Genomic DNA, 20,217 nt, shown 5'->3' on the forward strand with positions numbered 1-20,217 from the left:
CACACAACCTCCAGTGATTTAGGGACCAGGGCTCCTTTACTTTTTTGACTACTCAGAATCTTTGTTTTCTCAATTGTCTTGGGTTCTGGACCATTATTAACCAAAGTAGAGAATGATGAGTGGTCCAAATATCTTTTAACTAGAAAAAATTATTTTCTCCAAATTTTCTAAAGGGCTAAAAAAAGGATATCTGTTTTAAGAAAGAATAGCATAGCTATCTTTAAAAAAAGATTTACTTACCTTGAAAGAGTTACAGAGGAGGAGGAATAAGAGTGATCTGCCATCTGCTGGTTCACTCCCCAGTTGGCTGCAATGGCCGCTGCTGGGCCAGGCCAAACCCTGGAGCTTCATCTGGGTCTCCCACATGGGTGGCAGGAGCCCACATACTTGGGCCATCATCTGCTTTTCCCAGGCCATTACCAGTAAACTGGATCTGAAATGTAGCAGCCAGACATGAACCGGCACCCATATGGGATGCTGGTGTTGCAGGTGGTAGCTTAACCTGCTTTGCCATGACATCGCCCCAGCACTTGGAAACAACTTCGTGATCTATGGTGATTGTTTTGTTACATACCAAGGGTTTAGCAATTGAGCAAAACTACTGAATAGAATTTTCAGAATTCTTCTATTGTCTTACTTAGCTGATATGAGGGATGGGCACTCTTCCAGGTGCTTTATTTAAGTCCTCTGTTATGCTCACCACAAACTTGGAAAATAGGGGATCACTCACTTTATTTCAGATGAAGAAACCGATTGGAGAGGCTAAGTAATTTGCCAAGTGTAATACAGATTTGTGACAGGAGCATCGATTGTACTGGATTGTTTTGGGGGAAAATACTGTCTTCACCACCTCTGACTGTAGGGTGCATTTTACATAACATCTAATTTTACTATAGTTGATCTTAGCCAAAAGGCCAAGAAGCAGTATAGTATCTAGTTTTAATCACAGAAGCTAACTTTAGTTTAGAGTGTGATATACTGTGATCAGCAAGATTGTTCTGTTTTTATGATTTGTTGGCTTTTAAAATGTTACAAATATCAAGTTAAACAGTTTTGAGTGGGAGTAATTTTGTAGAAAAATTTGATTAGCAAATGGAAAAAAATCATTTTAACATTGTCATGTTTAAAGAGGCTTGCTCAATTGTATTTTATATCATTTAATAATTCCCTCGATAGAAAACATTCATCAAGTACTACTCATCCGTACATACATTAACTGCCGAGTTTATAGAACCTGTGTACACATGAGTTAGCAGAAATTGTTCTGTTTTTCCTTACATAAGGTGTGCATTCCCTTACATCGGGATGGAACGGATGGCCAGGCTACTGTGTACTGGAGTTTGAAGCCTTCTGGCTTTAATTCAAAAGCGGTGACTGAAGATGATATAGGTCCCCTCAGTGGCTCTGTTTTGTTTTTATCTGGCCAAAGTGACACAACAATCAACATTACTGTCAAAGGTGATGACGTACCAGAAATGAATGAAACTGTAGCACTTTCACTTGACAGGTAATGACCCATTTAATTTATGTTTAGTAACATTTCCATGTTTTAGTTCTCCTAAGCAATCCTGATTGTTGCTTTTACAAGGTTTAAAAAAATGAGTGTTAGGATGGCCTGCAAACTCTTAGGTGTTGGTGGCTCTGGTTAGACAAGGAATGTTGTTTTTCAGTGTACTTGGACCCTGCGATTCACTGGGAAGGACGAAGCACTATATGAAGAATTTAGGGTGGTGTCGGATAAACCTGAAGCACAGCCAGTGTGTTGCTATATTAAAAAATTAGACAACGACGAGTCTGAGAGGTTAAGGAATGAAGTTCTGCTGGCTTTGTTCTCAACAGGGAGCGGATTAGAGCTTTTTGGAGGGAACAAACAGAGTATTAACTTTTGTATAATGAAATTCCCTTTTTAGCTTCGAATTCAAACATTATATAAATAATCTTCCAGAGAATCAAAAATTACAAATTTAAGGGGCACTTGAGCAGTAAAACTTGGCATTTCTCAGTTGGTACTTTTGGAGACTGATATCTTCATACTATAAAGTTTTTTAAAATAATTCAGAAAATCTTTTTCTAAAAATGAATAACTATTGTGTTCAATTGATGTTAACAGTTTTTAAAGATCAAGACCAAGCTTAATGTCTATGGGTTTCTTTATATTAAAGTAGACATAGATTAGAGAAATTACTGTGGTTTGAAATCTTTGCACAATTCATGTTTAGAAATAGTAAAATTCAGATGTACTCAAGACAGTTCATACTGTGGTTTTCAGGACTGAAGTAATAAAAACTTTTATGTAATATCTTTCTCCTGTATTTTACGATTTGCTTCTTATGTGTTTTACTTTGTAGATATTTTGTCTAAGAATACTAAAAGTCTGATGCAGTTTTTTATGAGAAAAACAGAGTATAGAGAACATATTTTCCATTGTTCATTTTGTTTACTTTCTGAATCACCGTATGTTCACTTCCTTTCATATGTAAAAAGTAAAACAACAGCAAAAAAAACCAATAACACAAAATCCAAAAGCCAAACAGTAAGTGTAAAATACATGCATACACACACACACACACACACACACATGATCTGAATTATTTATGGATTTACTCTTAGGTTGAGTCTTAAGGAAAGGTGTTTCATCTGAAAAAATAATCCAAGTTACATGTAAACTGGAAAAAATATTTTTCACATATGCCTTTTGGTTCTTTAGGTTTGAGTACCTGTTGAATCCATGGACAGTTTTAGAGGAGAACAAAACTAACAATGATACTAAACCAAAGCTGTAGCAATCCACAGACACTTTGTTGTATACTTTCTGCTTGAGCTGAATATTTCATGAGTGATTTAAACTCTGCAAATTCATGTTGACTTTGGTCTTTCAAGATAGTGATTGGAAAATATTATGTAAACATTTGACATGAAATACAATTCTGAAATCTTGGTTTTTTCCCCCCCATCTCTCCTATTGGTAAAAATATTGTGCAACAAAAAATATATTATCAGGTACAAAATTTCAGGGATTGTTGGTTCTTTTCCCATAGAGCAAGTTAGTTGAAATGTGCATTGAAATGTTTTAATTCAATTAGCAACTAGTGTATACGCTTATCTGCTCAACTGCATGAACAAGAATGTGAGGACATCACACCTGAAGATTCCAAGACTGATTTTGTTAAGTAAATGTGAGAATAGTTTTTCTGACTTGAGATTGCATACCAAAATTGTCCTCAAATGCCAAACAAATTTAAGTGAAAGAATGAACGCTAATAAGTGTGATTATGTGTCACAAAGCAATATTGCACAAAAAGTAATAAGCGCTTACTGTGATGCTATGTAGTTTTCACTTAATGTCAAATTCAAATTCTCTGCATTTCAAAAAAAGTTGTCCTGATGCCCAGTTTTGGTTCTTTCAGTCCTATGCTAGTTAAAATATTCTATTACTGCATTTTCCCAAAATCAAACACTTTCAGTATGCCAGTTTATTTCAGAAAAGTTTCATATATACAACCCCATGTTTATAAGTGGTGTATTTGACATTAAAAGTGAAGCTTAGGGACTGTACAACTTGACATGTGCTTTCAAGGCTATTTGAGGATGAAAACCATGGATTTGAGAAGTGTTTGGATGTAAGTGACATTTGTCTTAGCGAAAAGATATAATGATGCCTTATGGTTTCTTAAGTGTATTTCTATGCAGACCATGAATGATAAGATTTCTCTGCAGAGTTATGATTTTTCCCGACTTAAAAGAGCAACTGGCTTGAGATCTGAGGATGGAGGTTTTCATTTTTTTAAAACCTAATTAAAACCACCAAGTGATTATAAGCAGGGCTGAATGGAATTTGCTCAGCTGCTGCGGTTCAGGAGTGTGCGGGGCTTGGCAGGCACGATGCCTGGGAGGAGGCGGGGAAAAGCCTGGCTCGAATGAAGCTGGCCACAGGATCATCATGCAGAAGTGGGTGCCTTGGTAGCCTTTGTGTGTAGCAAAGGACGCAGTGTTCAGAGTTCCCATAAAGTGTTTGTTCCTACTGTTGGCACAAAAAACAAAAACAAAACCAAGAACCAATATTTTTGTGAGCTTTGTTTTCTCCCTGCCAGTCTCGGTTTCCAGCCCTGTTAACGCGAGAGATGTTGGCAGGTGCTGCCCCCATAGCCTTTCCCCCCGCCCCACAGTTCTTTCTGTATTGACAGGGTAGAAACTGAAAGGTTTGTCGTGTACTTCGGGTAAGTGTACAAAACGAGATCTTGACTTTTGGTGATGGGGCGTTTTGCTTTGCAAGTGGCTGCCGTTGTGCATGATCTTGGATCTGGAGAGACTGTGCTTCTCCACCTGCCTGTGCATGTTCTGTGTGAAGGTTCACTTTCTCATGGGGGGAGTGCTGATAGTTATTTTTGAGCCTAAGAGTTTTAAATTATGAATGCATGTAAAATGTTTGATTAAAAAATTAGAGAATGAAGGATGGGTGTTTAAGCCAACTCACGGGATAACTGCATCCCATATGTCATATCAGCGCTGTTTAGAACCTGTCTGTTCTAATCTTCTGATCTCGTTTCCTGCTAATCATCCTAGAGGCTGCAGGTGATGGCTCAAATGCTTGGGTCCTTGCTACCTCTATGGGAGACTTGAGTTTCCAGCTTCTTGCTTGTCCTTGATGTTGTAGGCAGTTAGAGAGTAAGCCACTAGATTGAAAATCGTTCTCTCTCTTAGCCTTTTAAATATATAAAATTTTTTTGAAAGTTAAAGATTAGCATAATATGTTTTAAAGATTTGAAAATTTTTTTGGTAATTTAACATGACCTCAGAAACAAGTATTGTGAAATTCTTACTCAACATCTTTCATTTGTTTGAGTTTTTTGAAAGATTTGTTTGAAAGGCAGAGAGAGAAAATCTTGCATCTGCTGGTTTGCTCTGTAAGTGACCACAACAGCCAGGGCTAAGCCAGGCTGAAGCCAGATGCTGGGAACTCTAACTGGGTCTCCCTTGGAGGTAGCTGAGGCCCAAGGACTTGGCCATCTTCTGATTTCCCAGGTGCATCAGCAGGGAGCTGGATCAGAAGTGAAACAGCTGGGGCTCAAGCTGGGGCTCTGACATGGATGCTGGCACTGCAGGTAGTGGCGTGACCTGCAGAGTGCCAGCCCCAACATGTTTATTAAGCCTCTTAGCTGTCAGTTATTTTAATTCTTCCATTGGTTTTCTGAGTGCATCTAAGCAATTTGTTGGTTACAGCTCAGTGTTGTACACAAAACTTTTCAGAAACTCTATTTTACATAAGGATAACAGATTCTAAGAAAGTAGAAGAAATTTTTTCAAAGCTCAGGATGGACTTTTATATTGCATTCTGATCTAGTTTTCTTGGCAACTTATGTGCACATGGGATATTTTAGTTAATAAAGACATTGATGTAAATGAAATACGGGCAAAATTTCTGTCAAAACCATGAGACTGCTTTAACAATGTAATAAAGAGCTGTGCTGTTGTTGGGACTGTCTGTTCTGTGGCACCCACAGGCTAGGTCCTTGGCCTTGGATTCTAAAAGCTAAGGAAGGCTGTTGATTCAGATTCTGTTACACAGGAGGAGAGCTGCCCCTCCAATGTACTTCTGCACACTAATTGTGGCTTCCTTGTGGTTTTGAGGTTTTATGTGGAGTACTTTGCTAGTTCGATAGGGAGTGACATTTGGAAGTGCTCAGAGCTTTGTGAGGGAGTGAGAATTCCTAGGAGCCTTCTGGCTCTTAAATCCCCTGAGCCACGCAGCTCCTTTGATCATTCTAATTACACGCTGAGCATAAAACCAGAATAAAAAAATTGACCGTTCTTTTGAGATGTATATAGGAATTATTATAACATGTCCTGTATCTCGAATCCCTTCTATTCCCCGCCCCCTTTTTTCCTTCATGTGTCCTTCATTTTATTCCACACAAAATGAAAAAATACACTTGGTTAAAATTGAGTTTAATAGGAAGAATTTGAAAGCCATAAAGAGTTCCTGAAACTGAATAACTGTTTACTTAGAAAAAAGTGACTTTTCCACATAATTATCCCACATTTGTGTATCCTTGTTCAGTTAGTATAAGCCTATCTAATGAAATTTTTAAAGAATTTCAGTTATGTGAAGCTAAAACAATCTTTTTTTATTTTCCACTACATGTCTCAAATTTTTCTACAGCTGGAGTAAAATCTGTCCATTTTGATAGTTTCTATAAACCTTGACAACTCAGGTGGTTGAGTTCTTAGGGAACATATGCAGTGTTTGGCTTTGCTCAAACAAGCAAACAAACAAACAAACAAAAAAACGAATTCATTATGTAAATTCCTCCATAACTGTTGTAAGTAAAACTTTCTAATACCCTGAATTTACTCAAGGGTCTTTGCTGATTGCCTTCTTTCTCATTATCTGGAGTGAGCCTTAGAATCCTGCAAAATTCAGAATAAGACTCGGGGGAAAATAGTGCCCGTTTTCCCTCTTCTCTAGGATTAACGTGGAGAGTCAAGTGCTGAAATCGGGATATACGAGCCGTGACCTAATCCTTTTGGAAAATGATGATCCCGGGGGAGTGTTTGAGTTCTCTCCTGCTTCCCGAGGACCCTACGTTGTTAAAGTGAGTAAGAAAGAATCCGCCGTGTAGCCTGTGCTCACAGCTTCAGAAGCACGAGCTGGAAGGATCTGAACCTCTGGGGTGGGTGTTTTGTTTTTTAAGGAAGGGGACTCTGTGGAGCTCCGCATTGTGCGGTCCAGGGGCGCCCTGGTGAAGCAGTTTCTGCGCTACCACGTGGAGCCAAGAGACAACAGCGAGTTCTACGGGAACACAGGAGTGCTGGAGTTTGAACCTGGGGAGCGGGAGGTGGTCATCACCTTGCTGACGAGACTGGATGGGGTGCCAGAGGTATGCAGTTTCATTTTAACCTGTGCATCGTGGAAGGTTGGTATTATCTGGTATAGGATGGATAGACTTTGAACATCAGGAATTGGACGTAGAGAAGAGAGTGAAGAAAGGATGAGAAGCACTTACCTTTAAGGGGAAAGAAAAAAACACTGAGAATGCTGTGATTTTTGTGCTACACAAAGGATCCCAAACACTTGCTCTGTTTCTGACCAGTGTTCAGCTGCTTTTAGCATTGAGTTAAGCCTTATTTTATGTGATCTATATTGGCTGAATATTCAGTAATATAGTTTTGAAATCAAGGTTTGCTGTAAAATTGCAGTTTACAAGGAAATAGAAGTTTCATATTGTAAACCCAGAGAGTTTGTGTTCATCCACTAATGCATATGTAGCTTGTAAGCTGATCTTACTTTATTCCCGTCTGTTAGCTTAAATGACTATCATCAGTGATGAGGTCCAGTCTGTTTACTATTGCAGAGTAGTATCATTGTTTTAACCCTTACATTTTTTGGACATGTATATTTATATCCAGTATCTCTTTTAATTGAGAGAATGTTAAAAGCTGCTTTTCTCTGGGTAACCTGTTTCTGAAGAATTGATTATATGTATTAACATGCTTGTATCCATAGCATTTGTGTTTGCTGTGAAAATGTGCACTTTGTCTTTTGTTTACTACTCATGTTCATTGCAGTTGGATGAACACTATTGGGTGGTCCTCAGCAGTCATGGTGAACGGGAGAGCAAGCTGGGAAGTGCTACTGTTGTCAACATTACGATTCTGGAAAATGATGACCCTCATGGGATTATAGAGTTTGTTTCTGATGGTCCAATTGTCACAATAAGTGAGAGCAAAGAAGACAGTGTCTATAGCGGTAATGTGTTTGATTTTTATATTCTGTTTCCTTAAAAGTTGTGTAATTATTTTGCTAGTCTATTTCTTTAGTAACTATTTTCAGTTTTCTGTTCTGCCTTACAAATTATATATAGTGTAGAGGTGGGTCTTACTTATTTAAAGATTTATTTATTTGATAGGCAGAGTTAGAGACAGATCTTCCATCTGTCAGTCCACTCCCCAAATGGCTGAAATGGCCAAGGCTGGGCTGGTGTGAAGTGAGGAGCTTCATCCTGGTCTTCCATGTGGGTGCAGGAGCCCATGTACTTGGGCCATCCACTGTTTCTTTCCCAGGCCATGACAGGGAGCTGGATAGGAAATGGAGCAACCAGAATATGACTGGTACCTATATGGGATGCTGGCATCACAAGTAGCAGGTTTACCTGCTGTGCCACAGCACTGGCCCCAGAGAGATGGTTCTTTTTAAAAATCATACATAGGGTTGCCATTTTTATTTCTTGGACAGTATTATGATGATGCTGATGGCTTCACTTACCTTTTGATTTCCACTAATCAGATGCAGTGCAATTCAAACACTTGGAGATGGGTCAAGTCAAATAGCAAGAACTAAAACAGAGACTTATTGCTAGGGACCTGTTTACACTAGCAGGAAATGAGAACTATTGTGTATTTGGAGCAGTGTCCAAAGGGTAGAAGTCCCTCTTGTGTGTGCAAGTCAAGCTTCTTCCAGGTGCCTTTAGGAGATGCCCGCAATGATGTTGTACCTAGCAAATCACCATCCTGTTTCCTATGCTCTGTGACTTGTAAAATCTCAGACTATGGGGTGGGCATTGGGCACAGTGCTTACGACACAGCTTGGGACTCCCACGTCCTATATATGAGTGCCAGGGTTTGAGTCCTGATGCTGTTCCAATTCCAGCCTCCTGCTGATGTGTATGCCCTGGGAGGCAGCAGGCAATGGCTTACGTACTTTGGTTCCTATCTTCCCATGTGGGGGACCCAGATTGTGCTCCTGGCTCATAGCGTTGGCTTGGCCAAGCACTTGTCTGTTGTGGGAACTTGGGAGAGTGAACCTACAGTGAAAGATCTCTGCCTTTCTAATAAACTAAATATAAATAAAATACCAAAGTGTGATAGAAAAGGTTGAGTCAGTACCTATGGAGGGAGAAATGGGTTAATTTATATTTGTGTCTACTTCGGAGGCTGTGCTAAGCAGTTAGCTTTATTAAAAAAGAGGTGTTATTTTTACTTGTTTGAGCAATTTATTTAATTGCTTGAAGGCTGTTTAGTCTTTATTCATATATATTGTACATGTTTGTATTTTGCAGCTGTTTATGGCATAATGAGAAATGGAGGCAGCTTTGGGAATGTTAGTGTGCTGTGGGTTGTTAGTCCAGACTTCACACAAGACGTGTCTCCACTGCAAGGGACCGTTTTCTTTGGAGATCAGGAATTCTCAAAAAACATCAGTGTTTACTCTCTTCCAGATGAGGTATGAGGGGCATGTATGACCTTCTGTATTACTTGTAGCTACTCAGTAATTTTCTGTTAAATAAAAGGAAACATTTCGTTTCAGTGTATTAAGTGGGGGATATTCTTACATCTCATAGTTATGTTTAAGTGCTCTCAAAAGATGTATCAATCTTGGGTTTTTCTTCAAAGATAATTAAGTTTCTCAGAAAAAAAAAGAATGCTGAAAAAATGAAATTAACTTTGAGATGCAGTGACTTTGAGCAGCCCTTGTCTGGACTGTAGAGGAGCAGTTTTTTTTAAAGTGTTCAACTGGTTACCTAGAATAGTAAATCTTCTGTGTATAAAGTTGATTTAAAATAGATCTTAGTAAAAAAAATAAGACTGGGAATAGGAGAGGGAGGACAAAGAGGGGTGGGAATTTGGGTGGGAGTACGGGTACAGTGGGAAGAATTTCTATGATCCTAAAGCTGTATTTATGAAATATTAAAAATATATAGAGGAACTTTAAAGAGTTTGTAGAAAAATGCATTAAAAGTAAGTTTATTTGGATGAAAGATTTTGAAATCATATGTAACTTTTTGAGAATACACATTGTCCATGAACTTTCAAAGACCCCACCTCTTTGATGCAAGTGTCATGAAGAACTCGGCCGAGCAATGCCTGAGTAAAAGCCAAGAGGGCGCTATTTGCTGGGGTTCCCACACAGGCGTGGTTAACTCCCAGGACTCGGTGTGGTCAGTGACATGGTCCTGCCCAGAGTCCAGAGTGTTCGAGAGTGAAGCCCTTGGTTTGCAGTGTGACCTCTGTGGACACGGGTATGCCCATGGGACCACGAGATCCGGGCTCCCACTGGAGGGTTTTCTTAGTGATGGTAAAAGGAGAAAGTGAGTGACAACTGAGGGGGAGCTGCAGGTCCTGTCCTTACCCCCTTGAGGCAAAATCCCAGCGCTTCCCTGATTCAGGGTGAGGAGAGGACCAGCTTACATGGGGATTTATTTGGGCTCTCCTCTGACGAGACACACGAGTGAGGTCTTTATGACTCACTGGGCTAAAAGTTCAGTGGAGGGTGTAAGAAGCCTTTGAGAGTTAGGGACCGTGATAAACTCAGCTACTTTACTGTTCTAGTCTTCCAACAAATATGTTTGCTGTTTTCTCATAGAAATGATATGAGTTCTGTGATTTTGCTGTTTATGGGCTGTTTAAGGCAGATTGTATTTCCATTACATTTTATTAGGTGAAAGCTATTTCGCTGCATGTACATTCAAATGCCCTTGAGGGGATGGGAGATGGGAAGCTTCCTTGAACACGTTAGGGAGGGTCTATCTCAGAAGTGGAAGTGAACAGTATTACTCATGGGTCATTTTTTTGGAAAAAAAAAATTTAGAAAATTGCAATGTAATTATATGCATGAATTACCCAACTTAAAAATGTGTCACATTTACAAAAGGTTCCAGAGGAAATGGAGGAGTTCACCATCATCTTAGTCAATGCCACTGGAGGAGCTAAGGTGGGCAATAAAACAGTTGCACTTCTGAGGATTAGAAGAAATGACGACCCCATTTATTTTGCAGGTGGGATTGCTATCTTATTTGCATAGTTTACATCTTTCACAAATGGTATACATGCTTGTAAATAATTTTTTAAAAATTTATTTACTTGAAGGACAGTTACAGAGAAGAGGGAGAGACAGTCTTCAATCCACTGGTTCACTCCGCAAATGATCACAACAGTCAGAGCAGGGCCAATCGGAAGCCAGGAGCTTCTTCTGGGTCTCCTACACAGGTGCAGGGGCCTGAGCACTTGGACCATCTTCTGCTTTCCCAGGGCATAGCAGAGAGCTGGATCAGAAATGGGGCAGACAAGACTCGAACCGGTGCCCAAATGGGATGCTGGGTCTTTAACCTGTTGTGCTACAGTGCTGGCTCCTGTAAATAATTTCTAACTGAACATTTTAAATAAAGTACAGTTGATGGTTGTTTAAATGGAATTTCATGATTCATCTGATACTAGTCTGAAATTTTAGGAAAATGCTTCTAAAGATTTTCTAAATCAAAAAATACCATTATGTGCTTTACTTGCCCCTTTCCAATTCTGAGGTATTTTCTTTGTCTGGAAAAAACAGTTCTATGTATTCTCTTCCAGGCCACACTCAGGCTGGCTCAAGTCTGGGTACTACCCAGTTGATAACCCCTTACTATAGTAACTAATATTTAATAGACATTATAAAAGGCCAGCGCCATGGCTCAATAGGCTAATCCTCTGCCTGCGGCACTGGCACACTGGGTTCTAGTCCCGGTCGGGATGCCGGATTGTGTCCTGGTTGCCCCTCTTCCAGTCCAGCTCTCTGCTATAGCCTGGGAGTGCAGTGGAGGATGGCCCAAGTCCTTGGGCCCTGCACCCCATGGGAGACCAGGAGAAGCACCTGGCTCCTGGCTTCGGACCAGTGCGGTGCACTGGCTGCAGCACACCGGCCGCAGCGGCCATTGGAGGGTGAACCAATGGTAAACGAAGACCTTTCTCTCTGTCTCTCTCTCTCTCTCTCTCTCTGTGCACTCTGCCTGTCAAAAAAAAAAAAAAGACATTATAATTAAGATTTCTCTGGCCACTTTAATCAATTGTTTAGAACTTTGGCCACCCAACTGTTAATTTTATTGATGAAACTTAATTGATGGTTAATTCTTAAACCTTTTTGGTCAACTCTTTGTAGGTCAGTTCATTGTTGGAGGAATCCTTGAGCCTCTTAGATTTTATTGATAATGTCCTTAGCCTTAAGTCAATATGGACTTAATGAGTTAGTCTGATGCTAAGCCTTCTGCTAACTCCTGCGGCAAAAATAAGACCTATCCTGGCCAATTGTCAAGGTGAGGTATATGCAACAGTTAGGCAGAGGACTTCAAATAGTGTGTTTCTGACTGACAAATTGGAGAGCAAAGACAATGGATTCCGTTGGAGTTAAGAGGAAGGCTGTTAACTGACAAAGTGGCCAGAGGGGTCTCACGTGGGAGCTGGGCATGTAGCTGATTCTTGCAGACACTGCAGATGGGGTTCCTGCGGTGGGTAGGGAGAAACTGTAGAATTCTCTGGAAATCTGATCATGGGCTCAGAGACTCACCTCCTTCTTTGTGGACATTCCAGAACCTCGTGTGGCGAGGGTCCGGGAAGGCGAGAGTGCTAACTTCACCGTCATCAGGAACGGGTCCCTTGATGATACCTGCACCGTCCAGTACGCCACCATGGATGGGAAGGCTACGGCAAGAGAGGGTGACTTTGTTCCTGTGGAAAAAGGGGAAGCCCTTGTTTTTGAGGCTGGCAGCAGAGAGCGGAGCTTGTCTGTATTTGTTCATGAAGACGGGGTCCCCGAGACTGAGGAGTCCTTCTATGTTGTCCTCTTCAACTCGACAGGTGACTGGGTTGCATTTCCCCAGCAGGTCTGGGTTTCTGTTGGTGCTCTAGGATGAGATGAGGTTCTGCCTTCCAGTAGTGACACCAGAGAGCGCTTCACTTTCTCAGTGCATATTCATAAACAAAAGGGCTTGTTCCATTGCTTTCTTGAGGAAGGGGGTGAAGAATGTAAGTGTGACACTGGTGTGCTCTCAGGCATTACTTTTAATCTTTATTTTCCCCACAGAGGCACAAAGAGAGAACTCCCATGAAAGGATAGAAATTGTATGGCTAACGTCAGTGGGCAATGGAACATGGCTGCTCCAGGCTTGCCCAGTCACCAGTGACTTATGGAGCAGGTCTCCTTTGATGTTGGCTCCTGGGAAGCCTGATGCTTGCACATTTGGTTGGGAAGTTTAATTGTGTAGGTGACTGAGCCCAGCTGGCTGTTTGATAATTCTTGGGAGCTGTCCCCAAAATGAAGGAGAATTAAAGGGAGAACGAGGTGCGCTTGCATCTTCTCCGTGCTGTAAATGCAGCAGCATGTCTGGACCTGAGAGTGTATGACCCCACCTGTAGTGAATTGCAAGGGCGATGACCGCGTCTCTTGAATTTGTTCTTTCACGACTACACAGAGCTTTGCCCACCCTGAACATTTTGAGAGTAAGTTAAAGACATCAGGCTCCATCAGCCTTGAGGACATGAGCTTTTCCTACAAACTAGGACCTTCTGCTTCAGCAGTTGCAATCAGGAAGTGATGACGATCACATCTGGCCTTGTTTCTCCAGTTTGATCCAATAATGCCCCTTCATGCAGATTGACCCCTTTTGGGATCACTGCAGTGTCCCCCTGTTGTAACCTTGGCTTGCGTGACCTGGGTGATAGAGGTATGGCAGGCTGACCTGTCCCTCACTGTGGGTTTGTTCCTTCATTGATGGATTTGGGTTTCGTCCCTGGGAGGAATTTCACAGTAGTGACCCTTGGTTCGTAGCCCATAGCTTCTGTCCTCAGGTCATTCTCACTGTGATCTTCAGTTTCACTGTGATTAAGGTGCTCACTGAAGCTTTTCTACTGAACTTTTTTCCTTTTGTAATTAATAAACATTCTGCAGGCAGGTATATCCTGTTACTCATAAAATTGTTTTGTCCTCAATACGCTTATGAGTATGGACTTGGGAATTTCTGTAGTGGGCTTTTTTACCACTACTGGTATTTATTGGTCAAATTGTCCTGGACTTGACCAGGGGTAACCTGCTGGAGGGTGATGTCTTTGTCCTTGGGACTCCTCTCTATTATCCTTTGAGCATTTTGCTCCCAAGCACAGCAAGCTGTCCAAGCTCATTTTCTGCTGTTCCTGCCACGACCCCGAAGTCGGCCATTTCTCCGAGAAGCCCGGCTTCCCTTCAGTGAAGGATGCAATGCAGCAACCAGGATTTGAGCACTGGCTGTGCCTACTGTTAGTGAAGATTTGCTCCTCGCAGGCCTCTCAGTGTGCAGAGATGGGGAATGTCAGCATGGATGCATCCGCACGGCACTTGGTCGTTTGTAGTTCCATATCTGTGTGTTGAAGCTCACTAGTTTATTCCAGACCCTCCATTCCTGTTCTGTGTCAGACTGCATTGCTGTTCCCTCCCTTTGCACATCTCTGCCATTCCCTTCTCTGACGGAAATCCAGCCCCCTTCATCCTTGAGGTTCTTACGTGTTTGATGCTCTTCTATTACTCCTGTTACCCTCCTCACACAGTGAGGCTGCCCAGGGTTTCCTCCCCTGGGCTGTGGCTTCCTTCCCTGGGCCACCCCCCAACCAGGCCATGGGAGATGCTCTCACCCTACTCGGGCTCTTGCACCCAATCCCAAGCTTCTCTCCCAGGGAGGTGCCCACCTTACTTCCCTTGCCCTGGGCCTCTGTGTTGTACCACTCACCACCCTGATGTGAGTGCCTCCTGCTCACTCTAGTGTGTTGGGCACTGAGACAGCTAGGAAGAGGAGGAGAAAGAGAAGTTAAAGTCTTAGTTTTTGTTTCTGCTGTCTTCTTTCCTTTCTCCCTTTACTTTGCTAATTTTTTCATGAAGCCGAACTCAGAAAACCCAAAAAGTACAACTTAAAAACTCTCATCTTGTCATGGAAAATTTAACTTTGCAAAATAACAGCTACCAAAGAAATTCCACAACTGTAAAAACATAATGAGGCCTTATGTAGACCAGAGCATTTGTTGAATCCATGCGTTGTCGTAAAATTTAAAATGAAAAGAATTGCTACAGATCAAAGTGCCTTTGGTGATAGAAAAGTGGAAGACAGAAAGCTTTAGTGTGAAGGTACAAAGGTGTTGAAGGAGTGATTTGTCTTGGTAGAATTTACTCTAGAAATAAGGTTTTGATGACTGACTTGGTGCAATTGAGGTGAAAATTTTTGTCTCAAACAGCTTTGAGAATTAAATGTCACTGGAGTTAATAGTGGACCTGCACCTCCCAAATCTCCTACAAAGAAGATGGAGAAGGGACTCTTCAGAGAGACTTTCTGTTAGTATATTGGTAAAATGTGGCATTGGGGAAACTAGATTTTGAGGGCGAGGCAGAGGGACAGCCAGACACAGTGAGATCAGAGAGGAAAGAGACAGGGACACAGGTGTTTTACTGGCCTGGGGTCTGTGTGGTACGTCATGTGGCCACTGTGTTTATCGTTAAGGTTTGTCTAAAAATGGTGGCAACTGAAAATGTACTTTCTTTCACTATGAAAGTTCGGAGGACAGAAATCCCTACCAGTTGTGCTTGATTCTTAATTCTGTTTTCCTTTGGGTTGTCAATACACGAAGGACAGGAATGCTGGCAGGGCAGCCTCTCTGACATGACCTGGGGCTGGCGGTGGTGTTGGCACCCGAGGGTTAACTCTGCAGGGTGCTCACGGGGGCCCTGCTGCTATATCCAAGGATATGGCCATCCTCACGTCGCTTGTCAACGAGGGGTGGCTCATTTTACAGAGGAACACAATGAAGTTTCAATGCAAATGATAGAGCTTTGCAAAAATTAGGTTTTGTTCCTAATTACTTTGGTTAGATTTTATGATCTTTATTTTTCTTTTTCAAGCATTTTCCATACAATGATGTGTGGTCTATTTTCAATGTATTTTTTTCTGCCGTCTGTTGGCTTAACAAGTGAGGTTGAGTTCAGTTTATATTTAGGTAATTGTTTTGATGTGCTGGTGTGGTGCATATGTGTTTCTATAATGTTAATAATTGGTGGTATTCTCATCTTTGTAGCAGTTCGGCTATAAGTAACTTCCAGGCAGCAACTGCTAAGCACCTGTTCTTCTAAGGCATGGAATTGAGTAACAGTCATTTGCCCAAAGAGTTCACAGTAAAATCACTCATGCCTGTGCTTCTGGAATGTGATGATTGCTATGAAAGATTGACAGAGTGAGCAGTGATGGGAGAACGCAGTGGAGAAGCAGTTGGCTAACCTGGGAATCCCAGGAAAGTTCCTGGCACTGTCATTGTTGCTGGGACGGGACTCTGGAGAGTGATGGGAGGTGGTCAGGGGAGGATTTTGCTCACGTAGAGAGCAGCTGGGGTGAAAACAAAAGGATGGGGAACTCCGGGGACCTTCTGTACAGGCAGTGGCAGTGCCGACATGCTATGGGAACAGGGCAGTACAAAGAGGACTCATGTTCAACACGATCAAGATCACTTAGTTCTCCCTGGGATCAGATCAGACCCTATTTCCTGAAGACAGAAGCCTAAGGGTAGATGCCTGAGCCAGTGACCGCAGTGAACGTGGAAGCAGTACTTTTATGTGATGGAGTAATGCTTGATTTTTATGAAATAAAACCTTCAGAAATTTGAAGTTAGAGAATTACTTTTTAATTAAGTTATTAAACCACTTCCTATTATGAAGAAAAGTATCTGCATTGTGTACTTCCTAATAAAGTAGTTCCTACAACAGTAAACATTTTCCCAAAAGACGAAATAGGAACTGTTTCACATTAAACATATTTAGGTATTTCTCATCTTTCTCTATGTGTATGTGTGCATATATACACATATATTAGTATTATATGTTATACATGCATTTAAATTTTTAGGAAATAGGACAATAGTTTGCAGTTGTGTGACCTTCAGTAAAGAAATAGTGATTGAAAATTTGAACTTCATTAAACTGATTCTTAAAAGTATAAATTTGATGTTAGGTACTCACTGTTGTGTTGACTTTTCCATTTTATATTTAGGCGATACAGTAGTGTATCAGCATGGAATTGCTACAGTGATAATTGAAGCTAATGATGACCCAAATGGTATTTTTTCTCTGGAGCCCATAGACAAAGCAGTAGAAGAAGGGAAGATGAACACATTTTGGTAAGCATACCTGGATAAGGCATTTCAAAACTGGACAAAATAATACTGGTAAGCATATAAACATTTGAAATAGTGTTTTTGAAAAAATTTATTTGAACTTCAGAGTTATGGCAAGGTGGGGATGAGAGAGAGAGCTTCCATCTGCTAGTTCATTCTCCAAAAGCCCACAGTGACTAGGGCTGAGCCAGGCTGATGGCAGAAGCCCAGAGCTCCCTTCAGTCTCCCACAGGAGTGCAGGCGCCTGAGCACTTGGGCCATCTCCTGCTGCTTTCCCAGGCACTTTAGCAGGGAACTGGATGGGAAGTAGAGCAGCCATGATTCAAAATGGCACCTATGTGTTGTTTTTTTTTTTTTTTTTTTTTTTTTTTTTTTTTTTTTTTAAGATTTATTTATTTGAAAGCGTTAGAGAGGTAGAGACAGAAAGGTCTTCCATCCACTGGTTCACTCCCCAGATGGCCACAATGGCTGGAGCTGCACCGATCCAAAATCAGGAGCCAGGAGCTTCTTCCGGGTCTTCCACATGGGTGCAGGGGCCCAAGCACTTGGGCCATCCTCTACTGCCTTCCCAGGCCATAGCAGAGAGCTGGATCGGAAGAGGAGCAGCTGGGACTAGAACCAGCGCCCATATGGGATGCTGGTGCTTCAGGCCAGGGCGTTAAACCACTGCGTTGCAGCACTGGCCCTGAGCCATGTGGTTTTATCACACCACAATGTTGTCCCTTGAAATATTTATCTATCAAAATTTTAAATTGCTGGAGAAAATTTTCAAAACTGTTCATATGAATGGATGGCAAACTGGAATTCCCGTAAGTCTGTGGGAGCTATTCTCTCGGGGCACATGTGACTACTCTCCCCTGTACTTTGCTTTTGTAAAACCTTGGCCAGTTACCATTGGCATACTTTTGGGTTAGGTTTTAGAGATTATCTTCCAGTTTGGGCTTTGAAGACTGCTTTTCTTTAATATCTGAAGTCCTAGCTCACTCTCCTCTTCCCATGAGATTCTTCATGGTTGCTTAGTGGGACTGGCTGGTTGACTTAAAAGATGATAAATAGAAAAAGTGTTATCTCTTCAATAACAAGTGTTCAAATCACCACTTAGGAGTTTTTAGTAAGAACTTCTATGCTTTCTTTGCAGGATTTTGAGGACCCGAGGACACTTTGGCAATGTTTCTGTGTCTTGGCAGCTGTTTCACAATGGCTCTGCTCTGCCCCCTGGACAAGAGTTCTATGAGACGTTAGGGACAGTTAACTTCATTGATGGAGAGGAAGCAAAGCCTGTAGTTCTCCATGCTGTTTCAGATCAAATCCCTGAGTTCAATGAGTTTTATATTCTCAGACTTGTGAACATTTCAGGTGCTGTGTTTTTCCAAACCTTACTTTACCACTAATATTTTTTATTTCCTCCTACACTTAATTAGAGCTCTGGGAAAAGGCAATGGGTGAAGAAGTGAGTGTATCTTGATTTATTTCTTAAGCATAAAAATACCTTTGATGGAATTATTACTTGCAGCATTTTTGTGGCCTTAGCATGGATCAATTCTATGGGTAGAAGCTCACATCTACAAAACGGTAACTAGACTTTTCCCACAGCAAATGTAACCTCTCCAAGAAAAGAGTGGTGGAAATTAGGAAGTACAGAGTCATAGCTTGAAGCTTGGTCTCTGTATTTTAAAATTTACTGTGTGAGGGAAGTTGAACGTCTTTCTATTTATAGCCCTTTCCTATTTTCCTCCTGGACTATGGTTGTCTTACTTTTTATCTGCTGAACTCTTGTAGAGCCATTACATCATTTTTGACTGTAATGAAAATTAAAAATGTTATCTTGAAGAAAGAAAGCTTGGTCTTGGTGCTGTAGTTTCAACAATCAAGGTTCCAGTTACCGTTGACTTTAATTTTTATGTAGGGTTATTTAGGGTTAGAATCGGGGTTAGGGTTAGGAAAATATTTATAAGTAAGAGCCACAGAGAGGTAGAAACAATCTTCCATCCTCTGGTTTGACTCCTTGGATGGCTGCGATGGCCAGGGCTGGGCCCGTAGGAAGCCAGGAGTTAGGAGCTTCATCTGGGTCACCGAAGTGTGTGCAGGAGCCCAAGAACTTGGCTGTCTTGTGCTGCTTTTGGAAGTGGAACAACCAGGACACCAACTGATGCCCATATGGGATGCCAGTGTTGCAGGCAGTGGTTTTACCTGCTATGCCACATTACTGGCTCCTGCTGTAGATTTTAAGTGTAGAAATTAAACTTCTCTGATTCATATCCTCTTTTCACACTTGACTTAGAAGTAATAAAATTATACTGAATTATTGTTATGTGACATCATGCCCTGAGAAGTTTGACAGCTGTAACCTGACACTATTATTCATTGATAGTAACTTATTTAATCAGATTTTTTTGTGCTTTGTATGAGAAAGTACTTCAATTTCTGGTTTCTCACTAGTTGTGAATTTTCTTCTTATAGGTGGGTCTCCAGGTCCTGGGGGCCAAATAGCAGGAAGCAACCTTCAAGTGACAGTGGCGATTCCATTCAATGATGATCCCTTTGGTGTTTTCATCTTGGATCCAGCGTGCTTAGTGAGAGAGGTGGCGGAGGATGTTCTCTCGGAAGATGACATGTCTTATGTGGCCAGTTTCACCATTTTGAGGCAACAGGGTATCTTTGAGGATGTACGAGTAGGCTGGGAAATCCTGTCCAGTGAGTTCCCAGCTGGTTTGCCACCAATGATAGATTTTTTGCTAGCTGGGATTTTCCCCAGCACTGTGCCTTTGCAACCACACCTACGGCGTCACCATAGCGGAACAGATGTGCTGTACTTCAGCGGACTAGCAGGTGCATACGGGACTGTCAATCCAAAATACCATCCCTCCAGGAATAACACAATCACCAACTTCACATTTTCAGCTTGGGTGATGCCTAATGCTAACACAAATGGTTTTGTTATAGCCAAGGATGATGGTAATGGAAGCCTCTACTATGGTGTAAAAATTCAAACCAATGAGTCCCATGTGACGCTTTGCCTTCATTACAAAACTCTGGGTTCGAATGCTACATACATTGCAAAAACAACAGTCATGAAATACTTAGAAGAAAGTGTTTGGCTGCATCTACTAATTATCCTGGATGATGGGATCATTGAATTCTACCTGGATGGAAATGCAATGCCCAGAGGAATCAGGAGTCTGAAGGGAGAAGCCATCACTGATGGTGAGTGTCATCTTCATGACCAGGATATTGAACTTGAAGTTTCTAAACTCTTGAATTTTTGAAAAAGCTAACCAGTATCTTAACTGT

General features: G+C 41.5%; 1 protein-coding gene across 1 annotated transcript in view; it reads left to right on the forward strand.

Annotated features, from left to right (window-relative positions):
• ADGRV1 (adhesion G protein-coupled receptor V1) overlaps positions 1 to 20,217 on the forward strand; it is a 597,653-nt gene that overhangs the window by 73,746 nt on the left and 503,690 nt on the right. Inside the window, exons 11-20 of the mRNA XM_070056453.1 lie at positions 1,284 to 1,507; positions 6,467 to 6,593; positions 6,693 to 6,878; positions 7,567 to 7,747; positions 9,057 to 9,220; positions 10,649 to 10,772; positions 12,337 to 12,603; positions 16,803 to 16,929; positions 18,065 to 18,282; positions 19,387 to 20,130. Coding sequence (XP_069912554.1) covers positions 1,284 to 1,507; positions 6,467 to 6,593; positions 6,693 to 6,878; positions 7,567 to 7,747; positions 9,057 to 9,220; positions 10,649 to 10,772; positions 12,337 to 12,603; positions 16,803 to 16,929; positions 18,065 to 18,282; positions 19,387 to 20,130 — 2,362 coding nt within the window. The remainder of the gene's footprint in view (positions 1 to 1,283; positions 1,508 to 6,466; positions 6,594 to 6,692; positions 6,879 to 7,566; positions 7,748 to 9,056; positions 9,221 to 10,648; positions 10,773 to 12,336; positions 12,604 to 16,802; positions 16,930 to 18,064; positions 18,283 to 19,386; positions 20,131 to 20,217) is intronic.

Source organism: Oryctolagus cuniculus, chromosome 14 (genome assembly GCF_964237555.1).
Source record: "Oryctolagus cuniculus chromosome 14, mOryCun1.1, whole genome shotgun sequence".
In the NCBI taxonomy this organism is placed as follows: domain Eukaryota; kingdom Metazoa; phylum Chordata; class Mammalia; order Lagomorpha; family Leporidae; genus Oryctolagus; species Oryctolagus cuniculus.